Raw genomic sequence first — 13,611 nt, forward strand, 5'->3', positions numbered from 1 at the left:
CGGTTGTAGCCCCGCGGTTGTAGCCGCGCGGCCCCCAGCGGCAGCCGCGCTGCAGGTACGTGGGGCGCGCGCGTGTGGGGGGGACCCACGCGCGACACGCGTGGGGAACGGGAACGGCGGGGAAAGGGGTCTGGGGTCCCTCCCGTCAGCGGGCCGCTTGCCGGCGGGTTCGGCCCCGAGCGGGCGCCGCTTGACCAAGGGACGTGTCTGCTCCGGCGCCGCCGGATTGGGAATGCCRCACAGTGCTTGTGCCCCGTGCTTTGGTGGCACGGATGGAGCCTCCCCGGCCCCGCGTGGATCCATCTGGCAGGACRGGCGGGTGGAAGGATGGATGAATGGATAGACGGCAGCTGTGGCGCTGGAGTTTCGGGCCCAGCTTTCCCGCTGGGAAGGGCCTTTTCCCTCTGCCTGGACCCTCCATGCGGCCTTTCCTCGGTGCATCCCTCCCGCCCCATCCATAGCCCAGAGCGCCGGAGCACGCGGCGGCCCCGGCAGCTCCCGGTGGGACCGTTCCCGGAGGGAGCTGGGGGGAAACATTTCCTTCCTGCGAGGCAGGAAGTGCCGAGGGCTCCCTGGAGCCTAAAAATAGCGGCAGGTCGGCGGCTCGGAGCGGCGGCTCCGGTGCCCGGGATCGGGCGCCCGCGCGCACAAGGCTGCCCTTGTGCGCCCGGAGGTGGGGCCCGCTTGGAAAAGGGCCCTGGCAGCCGAGCCGGCRCCCGCCGCGGTTTGCTCGGAATAGAAGCAAATCACAGGCTGCGCCCGGCGCCCCAGCGGCCGCATTCCCCGGAGCCGCTGCGCTGGAAAAGCCGGGAAAAACACCGGCCGTCGGGGTGCTCCGCAAGAGGCGGCGCCGCTCACCTGCTCCCCGTCCAATCTTTTTAATGTCATACGGGAGGTTTTTTTCCCTCACGGTGGATCAGGATGCGGCTGGATGGCCGGATGGACCGGGCTGAAGTCACGTCCTTCCGCGCCGGCCGGCCATCCCGCTGGGAAAAACCTCCTCAAAAAGGTCACCCACGGAGCCCCAGCCCCCGGCACCTCGCGGTTCCTGTTTTCCGCGCCGCGCCGGCATTTCCCGAGGGAAAAGCTCGCACCCGGCCTCCCGGAGCTTTTCCAAAAAGAAAGAAGTGCCAAAACAGGGGCCGCGGGGGCGGGAAGGGGCAGGTTCCTCGGTGGCCGTGGGGCGAGCGGCGCTTCCTTGCGGCAGATGCATCCTGCAGCTGCGGCCCCGGCGCCCGCCCGGGCTCTATATTTAGGCTATTGTTCGCTCCGGCTTGGAATGCCGGCCAAGCTGCCAGGCCCCGGCAGAGCGGCCCCGGCGCCCGCGCCAAGGTGCTGCTGCCGTTTGGGCCGCTTCCCGACGTTTTTCCCCRCCGTTTTGTGCATGCCCGGGGCACGGGCGCGCGCGGGGAGGCGCAGGGGCATCTCGCGCACCGTCTTGAGCCCAGTCCTGAGCCTTGTGAGGAGGGATGTGGCGGGCGGAGCGCCCCGCTGAGCGCCCTCCTCTCCGCCGGCTTGTCCCGCCGCGCAGCCGCCCGTGGGCATGGGCACGACGGCCAGCACGGCCCAGCAGACGGTGTCGGCGGCGGCCGCGGAGGCGGCGCGCGGCGCCATGGCGGAGCAGCGCTCGCCGAGCGTGCCCTCCTTCCAGGCCGCGGGGCTCCACAACAGCAAGGCCAAGTCCATCATCACCAACAAGGTGGCGCCCGTGGTCATCACGTAAGTGCGCGCCTCGCTGCCCCTGCCCCACGGAGGGCCCCCGTGGCTGTGGGCGCTTCCCGAGCGGTGCCCTTGCAGGTACAACTGCAGGGAGGAGTTCCAGATCCACGATGAGCTGCTGAAGGCCAACTACGCCGTGGGGCGCATCTCGGAGGGCACGCCGGAGCACTACCTYGTGCAGGTGGGTGCCCATGGAGAGGCCCTTGACGGTCCCAGGATGTCCCAGTTGCCTTGGGAGACCTCCCTGGGATGTGTTGCGAGACGTTGGATTGGTCTTGGGAAGATCTCCCCCTAACCAAGCTCCCCGCTTGCAGCCGAGCTCACCCACGGGCGCGACGCATGGCACTTGCATCCCGCTCCACCTTTGCCCTTCCTTTTCCCCTCCACACGTCTTCCTTTGCAGGGCAAATATTTCCTGGTCAGGGACGTGTACAGCAAGCTGGACGTCTTGAACACCACTGGCAGCTGCGGCGCTCCGAATTTCCGGCAAGCCAAGGGCGGCCATGCCGTGTTCGGCATGGGGCAGCCCAGCCTCAACGGCTTCAGGCAGGTGCTGCAGAAGATCCAGAAGGAGGGACACAAGGTGCGTGCGGGATGGGGACATCCCGTCTTGCGTGGGGTCCTCGGACGTCTCCCAATGTCGACRTGTCTTGAGGTGCTCCAAGAGAGAGGCAGCTCTGGGCAGCGCGGCCAAGACGCTCCATCCAAGAGCTCTTGGCCAACCTGTTGCAAGGGCGGGAAGGGCTTTGGAAACCCTCCGTGCGAGCAGCCACTGCTCTTGGTGTAGCCTTCGGGACGTGCTGGGGTCGTTGCAGGAATGCGTCTTCTTCTGTGTCCGCGAGGAGCCCGTGGTCTTCCTGCACGTGGAGAGCGACTTCGTGCCCTACACGCCGCGCGGCAAGGAGAACTTGCACGAAAACCTGCACAGCCTCCAGAGCGGGGTTAAGGTGCAGAACCTGGAGGTCGCCATCCGCAAAGAGGTGACCGCGGGGGACGTCGCCGTGCGCCGGGGCGGCGGTTGGCTGTGACGGCCGCGGGTTGTGACGGCCGCGCTCGTCTCCCGAAGCTCCACGACTTCGCACAGCTGAGCGAGGGCACCTACTACGTCTACAATGACATCGAGCACTTCAAGGACGAGCCGCACGCTGTGCGCATCCGGGGCGAGGAGGACGTCCACGTGACGGAGGAGGTCTACAGGAGGCCCGTGTTCACGCAGCCGTCCTACAGGTGCCCTTGCGAGCTGGACCCCCGAGCACGCCATGTGGAGGGAGCCTCTCCAGGGGTCCCCTGGGCCCGTTGCCTGTCACGAGCGCCTCTTCCCTGTGCTCGCAGGTACCATCGGCTGCCCTTGCCTGTGGATGGGGCTCCTCTCGAGGCCCAGTTTGATGCTTTCATCCAGTTCCTCAGGGTAAGGTCCGTGAGGGAGAGCGCCCAGCGCCGTGTGCTGCTCTCGAGGGGTGCTTCGGTGCCCACCACTGCCTCCTCCATGCGCTTGTGTCTCCTGTCCTCAGGAGAGCCTCAACGCGCTGCTGCTCCGCGAGCCCGGCAGGRCCCCGCCAGCCCTGCTCTTCAGCTGCCAGACCGGCGTCGGCAGGACCAACCTGGCCATGGCCATGGGCACCCTGGTGCTCCTGCAGCACAGGGGAGCRRYRCCRAGGGCTGAGTAAGGGCTTCCCTCCGCCCTGGACACCTTCTGGTGGCCTGAACGTGCACGGAAGGTGGAGGGGGGACGAGGTGAGGGCTCTGGCCCCGTTGCTCGYGCCTTCACGATGATCTGTTTCTTCTCCAGCCTCCCGCAAGCGGTAAAAGCGCCTCCAAGGGAGAGGTTTCGGGTCATTCAGACCTTCATTGAGATGGTACCGAAAGGTCAGCAGATGGTCGAGGAGGTAAGTGGTGGGCTGTAAACCTGGGTTGTGGGGGGCGAGTGTGCTGAATGGCCCCACGTGAGCCCCCACCATGAGGCAGGGGATGGGCAGTGGGGTCAGGCGTCCCGTGGCCCCATCTCCTCTTGGTCCTTGCAAGGTGGACGGTGCTATCGCCTGCTGCTCGGAGATGCACGACATGAAGGAGGCCATCTATGAGTACAAGAAGAAGCTGGAAGGCATTGGGGAAGACTACCAGATCCAGGTAGGGCCTGGGCTCTGAGCAGAGCTCTGTGGGGAGCAGTTACAGCCASCCGTCCTGGAGTAAAACGCACGTTTTTATGGAGCACTCAGAGCCCCCCGGGAGGCTTCGGGCTCCGCGATGCTGCCTGCGGTGACCCCGATAAAATGTCCGGTGTGGGATTTATGTCTGCGACGGGCTCTCCAAGCCAGGGCAGCGCGGTGGCAGCTCTAATTTATGGAAATGTTTGCGCGAGCGAATAATAAGAATGTAAATTATGGAAATCCAAAACTTCCTGCGATCTGGAAGCCTCCCAAGGCCGGGAAAAGCCGGGAGGCCCCAGCGCTTCTCTCGGCTTTTATGTTTTCCCCTTCCCGAGTAACTCTGTCCCAGCTCTCCGAGGAAACCTCAGATGCACTTGCCTCGTCTTCCCACCTCGCTCCCAGCCTTGCTGGGGATGGTTTTTCCCCTTGGAGAGCCGAGCACGCAGCCGGGACGCGTTTGCGAAGCCGTGGGGTGCTCGCTGGGTGCTTTTGTGGGAAACGCTGGGTTTTTGGGTCCGCCGGTGGGGAAATGGATGTCCGGGGACGGCCGTAAATCAGCGGCGAGGGGTGTTTATTTGAAGCTCGGCCGCGGCACCGGCGCTCTTTAAACAGTGGCGAGGGGCCAGGAAAATGTGCTCGCTGGGCGCGGGCCGCGCGCGGCCACAGGGCCCAGGCGCTGAAGCCCCGGCAGACCCCACCGGGCCCGTCGCTTTTGGCCGCGTCCTGCTCCGTTGGTGGTGCCGACGGCCTGGATTGCGTCCCTGGCTCCTACGGCGCTTAGCTTCACCTTTCCCGAGCGAGCGTGTTTGCCTGCCCCATGGTGAATGACCGCAGACCGGATTTGCCTCGTGGCAACGAGTAAATATTCATGAGTCGATTACATAATGTCAGCGACTTCCCGAGGCCGCGGGCCAAGGCTCCTGCCCCACGGCCGAGGCTCCTTCTTGCTGCCTTGGGAGAGCTTTTTTGTCCCGTAGCATCTTGGAGGAGGGTTTTCATTGATGGTCGTGTTGGCGTGGCCAACGGATCGGTCTTCATGGGTGCCGTGTAACCCCACTTTGGACAAGGTCCAAGCTTTGCAAGGAGCTTCGTGCTGTCCYACCGCTTAGGGTTGCCGATGTCCCAAGCCTGCTTGGTGGCGTTAGGCGGTCCCGCTTGAGGTGACCTTGCATGTCCCGCGTGCCACCTGCACTGTCTTGACTTTCAGGGCAACAGCACCAAAGAGTATTTCCTGCAGAGGACTTTGCAGAGCCTCGAGCGCTACTTYTACTTGATCGCCTTCAACTACTACCTTCACGAGCAGGTGAAGACACCTGCCCCTCTCGCTTTACTCCACCAAGGGGATGCGCTGCCCCTTGCTTGGGTGGTGGGAAGCTGCAGAGGGAACAAGTGTCTTGGCTCCCGTGTTGTCGTGGCGGGGAGATGGGTGTCGCGGTGGGCACGTGTGGGGCTGGCCGTGGGCACCCCCGCTGACGACGGCGTCCCCGCTCTGCCCGTGGCGGCAGTACCCCCTGGGCTTTGCCCTCAGCTTCAGCAGGTGGATGTGCCGGCACCCCGAGCTCTACCGGCTGCTGGCCGACATGAACGTCTCGGAGCTCAGCGTCACGGCGGAGCTGCTCACCAAGGGGACGCGCGTGCTGGTGAGTCCGCGCRCTGCTCCTCCCTCGGGTCACGGCTTGCTCTTCCCCTTCGTCTGCTGGCAATGGGCCGGCACCTGGGTGCTTGCCCTTGAAGCCCTTGCCTGCAGCACCCTCAGCGTTGGGGTTGGGTTGGGTTGGGTTGGGTGGAAGAAGCAAGACGTTTCACCACTGCTGGGCAGGTGCCTTCCCTAGAGGTCCTGGTCTCCTGCCTCCCCTCTTAGAGAGGTGGACGGGTGGGCAGAGACGCCCTGTGCACCGAGGGACCACAGCGGGTCTAGCAGCACCCACGTGGAGAACTTTGGGTGCCCGTGTGGATGGGCCTCCATATTTCCTGGTGCCCCACCATAGCCACTCGTGGGGCTTCTGGTGCGGGACGAGGAGGCRCAGAGCTGCTTGTGGGTTGTCCCGGCACCGGACCCGTCCCGTTGCAGGTGGCGGACGAGCGCTTCTGCCCGGACGTGCTGGGCACCGTCAAGGAGATGAGCGTGGCCAACTTCCGACGGGTGCCCAAGATGTCCGTTTACGGCACCTCGCAGCCCAGCTCCAAGGTGAGGGGCTGCTCGCCGGGCCGCCGTGGGGCTTGTGCCAGGAGGAGGCCCCGGGGCTCCATTTGTGCCGCCGCTTCCACTAGGCTCTTGGGAGCGTCCTGCGGTTCTTGACTGACGGCAAGAGGAAGCACTCGCACATCTTGTGGATAAACCTCCGGGAGGAGGTGGTGCTGGAAGGGAACGAGCAGGTCTACACGCTCAGGGAACCGGGGAGCCTCGAGCAGCTCATCACGGTGCCCGYGTCCTCGCCCGAGCAGCTGGAGGTGAGTTCCTGGGCCAAAGCAGGCATCTCAGCCTGAGCCCAGCCGGGACGGGCATTGGGGCCTGCAGAGCTTTACACTCGTGTGTCTCCAAGATGGGAGATGCCAAGTCTGGGAGTCTCCAAGATGGGAGATGGAAGATGGGAGATGGGAGTCTCCAAGCTCTGGGACTACTTGGAAGTCGCTGCCCGTATAGACATGTTGGCCTGATGACTTGCTTGGCCGTTCACTCACGTCCAAGACCTCGTCCTCCTTGCCCGTGCCTCCCTTGCTCTCATCCTTCCCTTCTCCCTCCAAGGACCTCATCCTGTGTCAACTAAACTTGTCAGGGGGAAAGATTAATATTATAATATCTCATATTAAGCTCCTGCAAGCTTCATGCAAATAACCAGCTGCATGTGGGACAGAGGCGTAGGTCACGTCCTCCCCGAGGGCAAGGCTCATCTCCCCCTTCAAGGAGTCCCCATGGGAGATACCCACAGGAAACCAGACTGTGATGCTCCCTAACCCCGTGGAGCTCCTTSGTTTTGGGCTTCTTTCTGCCTTTGTGGCCAGGGGAAGCAATCCTATCGCGTGTTGTGCTCGGCTCCGTATTGGCTGGAAGCGCAGGACACCCTGGCCGATGGAAAAACCCAGCGGCCAACCTGCTCTTGGCCATGCTGCGTAAATGAGCGGCTCCTCGTAACGTTATCGTAACTGTGTGCGAGTTTAGCCARTGCCAGCGCAGAGCGGAGCTCCCGCCACGAGGAATTCGTAGCGCCGTGGAAGGGGCTGTCAAAGGCAGCCGGGCAGAGGAGAGCCGATGTTCCCAGTGGGGCTTTGCCGGGGGGCCGTGAGCAAGGGGGGCTTCTCTGCCGAGMCCACGGCAGCCGCGCGGGGCAGCTCTGCGGCCTCCGGAGGCTCCTGTGGCTCCAAGGAGGCTTCCCGGCCTGCTGGAGCTGCCTGGGGACCCGCGCCGGCGTGGAGCCGTGTCCTGGGCAGAAGCGGTGGCCGGTGCCCGTGGCCCTGTCCTTGTGTTGGCTGCAGGGTGCTGGGGAGGTGGCGGGAAATGGGTGATGGAAGCGGTCGCAGGGATTATGGGTGGGAAAAACATGTTGTGCATAAAGAGCGTTTACGGAGCGGCCTTAGCGTGTCCCCTCCTGCTGCTTTCGGAGAGCCCGTGTTCACGTCACCTTTGCGACTAGAGGTGCCTTTGAGGTGGAAAGCGTGCRTCTGCGAGCTCAAATTCTTAAACATGGGACGTGGTGACGTTAGGGGCRAGTCTCACGGTGACAGCGTCCCTGTCCTTTGCAGAAGCTGGAGTCCACCCTCAAGAGTGACCTGCTCAAGTGCCAGAAGTGGCTGGAGGTCTACCTGGAGACCGAGAAGCAGATGAAGCTCTTCAAGAGCTGCTCCACCACGCAGGAGATCTTCAACCAGCAGAAGAACACGTGCCAGGGCCTGACGTACCGGCGCATCCCCATCCCTGACTTCTGCGCTCCCAAGGAGCAGGTGACRGAGGGACGGCGGAGCGGGGCCGGGCGGGTGACCTGCCACCAGGCGGCTGCTCGGCCCCTCTCGTACCTCCACGTGGTGGCCCTGCGGGTAGAGGCAGTCGTGGAGGCCCGTGGTCCCACCGTGTCCTCCCGGCAGGACTTTGACCGGCTGCTGGAGGCCATGAAGAGCAGCCTGGCCGAGGACGCGCGGGCAGCCTTCGTCTTCAACTGCCAGAGCGGCCGAGGGAGGACCACCACCGCCATGGTCATCGCCGTGCTCGCGCTGTGGCATTTCAACGTAGGTGGCTCAGGCTCCTGAGGAGCAGATGGGCGCATGGGGACGGGGGGTCTTGCAGGAGGTCCACCTGGRCCTTCTCCAGGCCCACCTGACCCTCTGCGCTTGCTGCAGGGCATGCCCGAGATGAGCGAGGATGAGATCGTGAGCGTGCCCGACGCCAAGTACACCAAGGGAGAGTTCGAGGTGACCTGGCGCGTTGTGTTGGGTTTCTCATGGCACGTCCAAGCATGGGGTCACTGGGTGGGCTCGGTGTTGGGGTGCCCACGCGTGGCAGGGGGTGCCCACGCATGGAGCTGAAGCCAGGGCCGCCTCCGGCCACCCTGCAGGTGGTGATGGAAGTGGTGCAGCTCCTGCCCGACGGGCACCGCATGAAGAAGGAGGTGGACATGGCCCTGGACACGGTGAGCGAGACCATGACGCCCATGCACTACCACCTGCGGGAGATCATCATCTGCACCTACCGCCAGGTGAGGAAGGCGAGGGAACACCCTCYCTTTGGAAGAGGTTCCTCCTCGGCGCAGGGATGTGCTGGCATTCGGCATTTGGCTCCGTCCCCGTGGATGGAGGGATGGACGGACGGACGGGCAGACGGACGGCGCCGGCTCCGGTCGCCGGCAGAGGGCAGAGCCGGGCTGCGCGCCTCCAGCCCCGCTGCTCCCCTGGATCCGGGGGGAATTGCATCCGTCTCGCCCAAGGGCCGGGAGATCCCGACTGCTTCATTCCGCAGCCTTGCTTCTTCCTGGGGTTTTCACCCGCGCGCGCTTCCCATCACGGCTCGTCTGTCCTCATGGGGACTTTTTGCTGGAAACCAAAAATTTTTTTTTTTTTTTCTGGAAACCAAACTTTTTGCTGGGACTTTTTTTATTTGCGCGTGTCCCTTTTCCCTAACCACAGGGATCAGCTCCTCGGCTCAGGCAGAGGGTGCCAACAAGAGGGCAATGCAGTATAAAAAGCAGCGCTCGGTTCGCCACGCTCGCTCTAAGAATATTTCCAGAGCGGTCAACACTGTTTTTAGTGCTTCCCTCCCTCCTTTGGTGTGTTTTGGTTTTACTGGAAGCGTATTTATAAAACGYTCCCAGGCCATGGCCTTTGGAGGGCCCCCTCGATCCGTCATCGCGGCCCATAGGTCCYGACCAGGACCGTGTTCTGTTGGGTGTTGATGGAAAAGCGGCCCCGCAGCCTCGACCGCGTTGGGCTCGCGCTTGCTGAAGCGCTTGACAGCTCCTCTTGTCCCGTCATTGCTGGGCTTTCGATGCCAAGAGACCCTGAGAGCTCCTTGGATAGCGGATATCAAAGATGGCCCCTCCAGAGCTGCGGGATGCTGGCGGTTATCGGACCCTGAGCACGAGCTGGACCCGCAGTGGGATGAGACTTAGGATTTTAGAGTATTTTTATATAGATATCTATATATAGGTATCTATATATAGATATCTATATATAGATATCTATAGAGTATTTTTATATAGATATCTATATATACATATATACGTGTTTTTTATTCCTCCTTTTCTCCCAGCTGCTGCACCCGGGCCGAGTTCAGCGGGGCCGCCAGCCCTTAGGGCCTCTTCACAAACAGCAGCAGTTGTGGCCTGGGCAGGTGCTCAAGGGCTCGTGGTGCCACCAGCCCACGCTGTGCACGCGGCAGCACCTGGCCCGGGTTTGAGGCCAGGAAATGAGAGGCGACCTAATGAGAGCCTGAGCTGCCAAGCGGCCGCGGGAGCGAGCTGGAAGCGGGCACTCATCCCTGTCCCCCACGGAAAAGCCAAGCTGGGAGGCCCTGGGAGCCCCAAGGATGTTGTGGATGCATGTGGTGAAGGGGGGCTAAGGTGGGGAGGCCTGCAGCATAGAAACCTGCTGCACGGCCACCCCTTGTAGAGCTGGCCAAGGGTGGCCTTGGCTCTGCCGTCTTCCTGATGCCGATTGGAGCTGGTTTTGCTCCGTAGGAGGCCTGCAAAACCTCTCGGCTCGTAACCCATGGGAGATGCCTCCTGTTCTGGGCTTGCTAGACAGACTCAGCCTGTGAGGTTGGCTTGGCTTTGTGGTGGGATCATCATGAAGAGGGTTGGCTTGTTGCTGTGGAAATGAGGCTTCCCCCCGCCAAAGCCACCATTTGAGCAGGCCACGAGGATGGAGAGCTATGTGGGCTCACCTTGGCTATTCCAGAGCGGTAGATCCCGTCTGGATCCCRCCTGGATCCGATGGAAGTAGCTTGCACGGAGGGGCGCCTGCAGCGGCTCGCTGCCCACGGGCCGCTCCACGGCACCCTCGCGGTCCCTTGCAGGGCAAAGCAGCCAAGGAGGAGCAGGAGAGGCAGATCTTGCAGCTGAGGAGCCTGCAGTACCTGGAACGGTACATTTACCTGATCCTCTTCAACGCCTACCTGCACCTGGAGAAGAAGGACTCGTGGCAGCGGCCCTTCAGCGCCTGGATGCGCCAGGTGAGCAGCCCGATTCCCTCATCCCAGCACCCAAAAATCCTCACCCAAAGGCTCTTGGCGCGAGCCGGATTCCCTGGAAGAGCGGGAGGGACCGGCCTGCTCCACGCGCCCCGTTTTCCCCGTCGCCTTCCCCGCTTTCCGCGCGGGCGCCGCTAATGCGCCCTGGCGTGTTTGATCTGCGCGGCCGGAGAAGAAAGCGGCGCTGCCAGCTCCGCTCAGCGTCAGCGCCCGCGCCGCGCCCTGGCATCCCGGCTATGCCCGTGTTTGCACTGCCGCCGCGCCGCGTCCTCCGCCGCGCTCCACGCGCCTCCCCGGCGCCTCGCCCGCTTCGCTTTTCCCCCTTTTCCTTTTAGTTTTTTTGCAAACTCTGCACTGGTGCTTTCCATTTATTCAGTTTCTGCGAGGCGCTTTCCGTGTGTTTTTGCAACGCTGCTTTTTATTCCTTGCTCCATTTTTGCAAGCTCTGCGATGCCGCTGCCCGTTTTCTTTCATTTTATTTTTGCAACGACACTTTCCCTTAATTTACACATTTTTCGCAAGGCACGCGGCCAGAAACAAGGGCGCATTGTGGCTCTCCCAGAGCCCGGCCAAAGCCAACAAACCCCGCGAACCCTAAGGCCAACAGTGCCGGAGCGGCACACGGAGGGACATCCGCGCTCCCCTTCTCCTTCCCTCCTTTTTCCATGCCGGCATTTTGCAGCCGGAGCAGGAAAACCCTCTTTCCTGGAATCTTTGCAGCTCTCCCGCATGCTTCCCCCTGGTGTGAGTGTGTGGCGGCACCTCCGCCATCCCGCATTATTTCCCCCGCCTTTCCCGCCCGGTCTGCAGCYGTTTGATGGGAATGTTCTCCCCGTTGTGCTTGCAGGTGGCGGCGGCCGCCGGCGTCTACGAGGTGCTCAACCAGCTGGGCTTCGGCGAGCTGGAGCGCGCGGCCGCGCGGCCGCTGGGCCCGCTGCGGCTCCGCTGGCGGGAGCGGAGCGGCGCCCCCCGGCCCTTCCGCGGCCAGTTCCTCTAGGGATGCCCCCGGGATGCTGGCCTCGGGGAAAGACTCTCTCGGCAGAGCCCCCTCTCCCCCAAAAAGCTGTCTTTTAGATGCAATAAAAGGACTGTAAGTTAGAGGCGCGTGCGGGCGCAGGGTGTCTCATTGCCGGGAGCGTCCCCGCGGGCCCACGCAGAAGGGCTCAGATAGGCCCAATTTGCGGTTTTTTTATTATCATTATTTTGCTTGCAGAAGTCCCTGGAAGCCTGAATTCACGTGTCTTTGTGTCTTTGCCTAGATAGAAAGGGAAAATGCAACGAGGAGCCAATATTCCGCCGGCACGGGGAGCTGTTCCAGGAAACCCAGGGCGGACAGAGTTAAATAACCCCTTTTCCCCTCTTTTTATTTTATTTTATTTTATTTTATTTTATTTTATTTTATTTTATTTTATTTTATTTTATTTTATTTTATTTTATTTTATTTTATTTTATTTTATTTTATTTTATTTTATTTTATTTTATTTTATTTTATTTTATTTTATTTTATTTTATTTTATTTTATTTTATTTTATTTTATTTTCAATACTCTTTATTTTCTAATGCATCAGTGCAAAATGCAGGTCGGAGACACCTCTTGCTTGGGCAAGGAGTTTCCCTTGCTTGGGAAGGGCTTCCTGGGGCACGGAGTGGCTGTTGACATAGACCCAAGGTGCTGCCAGGCACTTGTGCTTGCAGCTGCTTTTATTTTATCTCATTTTTTCCCAGCGTTTTGAGGCAGGTGCAAAATTAAAAAGAAGAAAAAAAAAACAAAAAAAGAAAGAAAAAAAATATATATTGTTCACAATGAAGGAAACRCTCTGCAAGACGAGAACAGCAAAGCTCGGCCCCCACATGTCCTGCGGGGGCGTCCCTGGAGGTCCCTAAGCGCGGATTAGAGCACGATCCGCCAGGAATGGTGGTGCCCGGGGGCAGCGCCGCTCCACTTCGGCTTCCGGCCGCACTCTCCGGGCGCTTCCCCGGCTTCGGGGTCACGGCGCCCGTGCGGCTGTTATGGAAGGGGGCATTTTTGGGGGGCGGCCACAGGGTGGGGCTGGTGGGGGGCAGCCAGGCGCCCCCTGCCCGGCTGTAGCTCTTTGCTGGTTTAACCGGATCGCGGCGCCGCGTGCCTGAGGGATGAGGTCACGCGCGCCGCCGCCGCCGGCTTGTTCCCATCGGGAGCTGGGGGTGGGATCTCCCACCCATGCAGGGAGCTGCGTCCCCCCTCCCGGGCCACCCGGGYGCCAGGCGAGTAGCGCCCACGGCCGCTTTTCAGCGCCCCTTCCCAGCGYGTGCCCAGCTTGCGGATGGGCAGGRGAAGCCTGAAGCGGTGGAAAGGGGGTTATTTGGGCATTGCCTCCTTTTCTTCCTCCTCCTGCGGCACCTTCCTCACCGCAGCCTCCATCCCGCTCCAGCCGTGGCACTAGGGGACGGGGGCCACGCATGAAGACAACAGTTTGGGCCTCGGAAATGAGGAATTAAGCAGCACTCGGGGACCGCTCTTCAGGAGCAAGCCGAGGTCTTCGCTACACCGCGCATCACAAACCCGCTCCAGTCTGAAGTCCTTAATAAACACCCACATTACCGAAAACAGTCCACATAAACCCCATTTTTCTTCTTTTTTTTCCCCTAAAATTAGCGCAAAGAATCTCCCACGTCTCAAGTCCCAAGGCAAACTTGGCAGAAGTGCCCAAGGGAAGGGGCGCTCGGCCCCACTTGCCGCCTGCTCCGTCCCCATGCGCCCCAAGCCTTAGTGCCCCACACGGTGCTTCCCGCTTTGAAGCCAGGTGCCTCGTGCACATATCTATTAAATAACGTTAATAATAATAATAAGAATAATAATAGGAATAATAGTAGGAATAGCAATAGAGGAGGGAATACGGAGGTTAGGAATAAGCGGGGCCAAAGTGCAGGGCCGAGCGAGGAGGACGCGGGGCCGGGGGAAAGGGGCACAGGAGGAGGAGGAGGAGGAGGAGAGGGAGGAAGGCTCCTCCTTCCTCCGCGGCCCCCTCGCCTTTGTTCCGGGCCGGGCCCGCGCAACTTTTTTTTTTTTTTTTTAATTGCTTTTTGTTA

The 13,611-nt window shown here is 61.5% G+C and overlaps 1 protein-coding gene across 1 annotated transcript in view; it reads left to right on the forward strand.

Moving 5' to 3' along the window:
• Window positions 1-11,552, forward strand: part of PALD1 (phosphatase domain containing, paladin 1) — a 12,591-nt gene extending 1,039 nt beyond the window's left edge. Inside the window, exons 2-20 of the mRNA XM_026045051.1 lie at window positions 1,532-1,719; window positions 1,798-1,900; window positions 2,123-2,302; window positions 2,535-2,699; window positions 2,786-2,946; window positions 3,052-3,127; window positions 3,231-3,382; window positions 3,509-3,605; window positions 3,742-3,846; window positions 5,074-5,169; window positions 5,372-5,506; window positions 5,938-6,054; window positions 6,138-6,317; window positions 7,608-7,805; window positions 7,947-8,087; window positions 8,199-8,270; window positions 8,414-8,554; window positions 10,369-10,524; window positions 11,390-11,552. Of these exons, the coding sequence (XP_025900836.1) occupies window positions 1,532-1,719; window positions 1,798-1,900; window positions 2,123-2,302; window positions 2,535-2,699; window positions 2,786-2,946; window positions 3,052-3,127; window positions 3,231-3,382; window positions 3,509-3,605; window positions 3,742-3,846; window positions 5,074-5,169; window positions 5,372-5,506; window positions 5,938-6,054; window positions 6,138-6,317; window positions 7,608-7,805; window positions 7,947-8,087; window positions 8,199-8,270; window positions 8,414-8,554; window positions 10,369-10,524; window positions 11,390-11,539 (2,613 nt within the window). The 3' untranslated portion in view covers window positions 11,540-11,552. The remainder of the gene's footprint in view (window positions 1-1,531; window positions 1,720-1,797; window positions 1,901-2,122; window positions 2,303-2,534; window positions 2,700-2,785; window positions 2,947-3,051; window positions 3,128-3,230; window positions 3,383-3,508; window positions 3,606-3,741; window positions 3,847-5,073; window positions 5,170-5,371; window positions 5,507-5,937; window positions 6,055-6,137; window positions 6,318-7,607; window positions 7,806-7,946; window positions 8,088-8,198; window positions 8,271-8,413; window positions 8,555-10,368; window positions 10,525-11,389) is intronic.
• Window positions 11,553-13,611: the final 2,059 nt, after the last annotated feature.

The sequence above is a fragment of the Nothoprocta perdicaria genome, unplaced genomic scaffold (genome assembly GCF_003342845.1).
Source record: "Nothoprocta perdicaria isolate Ctin4 unplaced genomic scaffold, notPer1 scaffold_397, whole genome shotgun sequence".
Classification (NCBI taxonomy): Eukaryota; Metazoa; Chordata; class Aves; order Tinamiformes; family Tinamidae; genus Nothoprocta; species Nothoprocta perdicaria.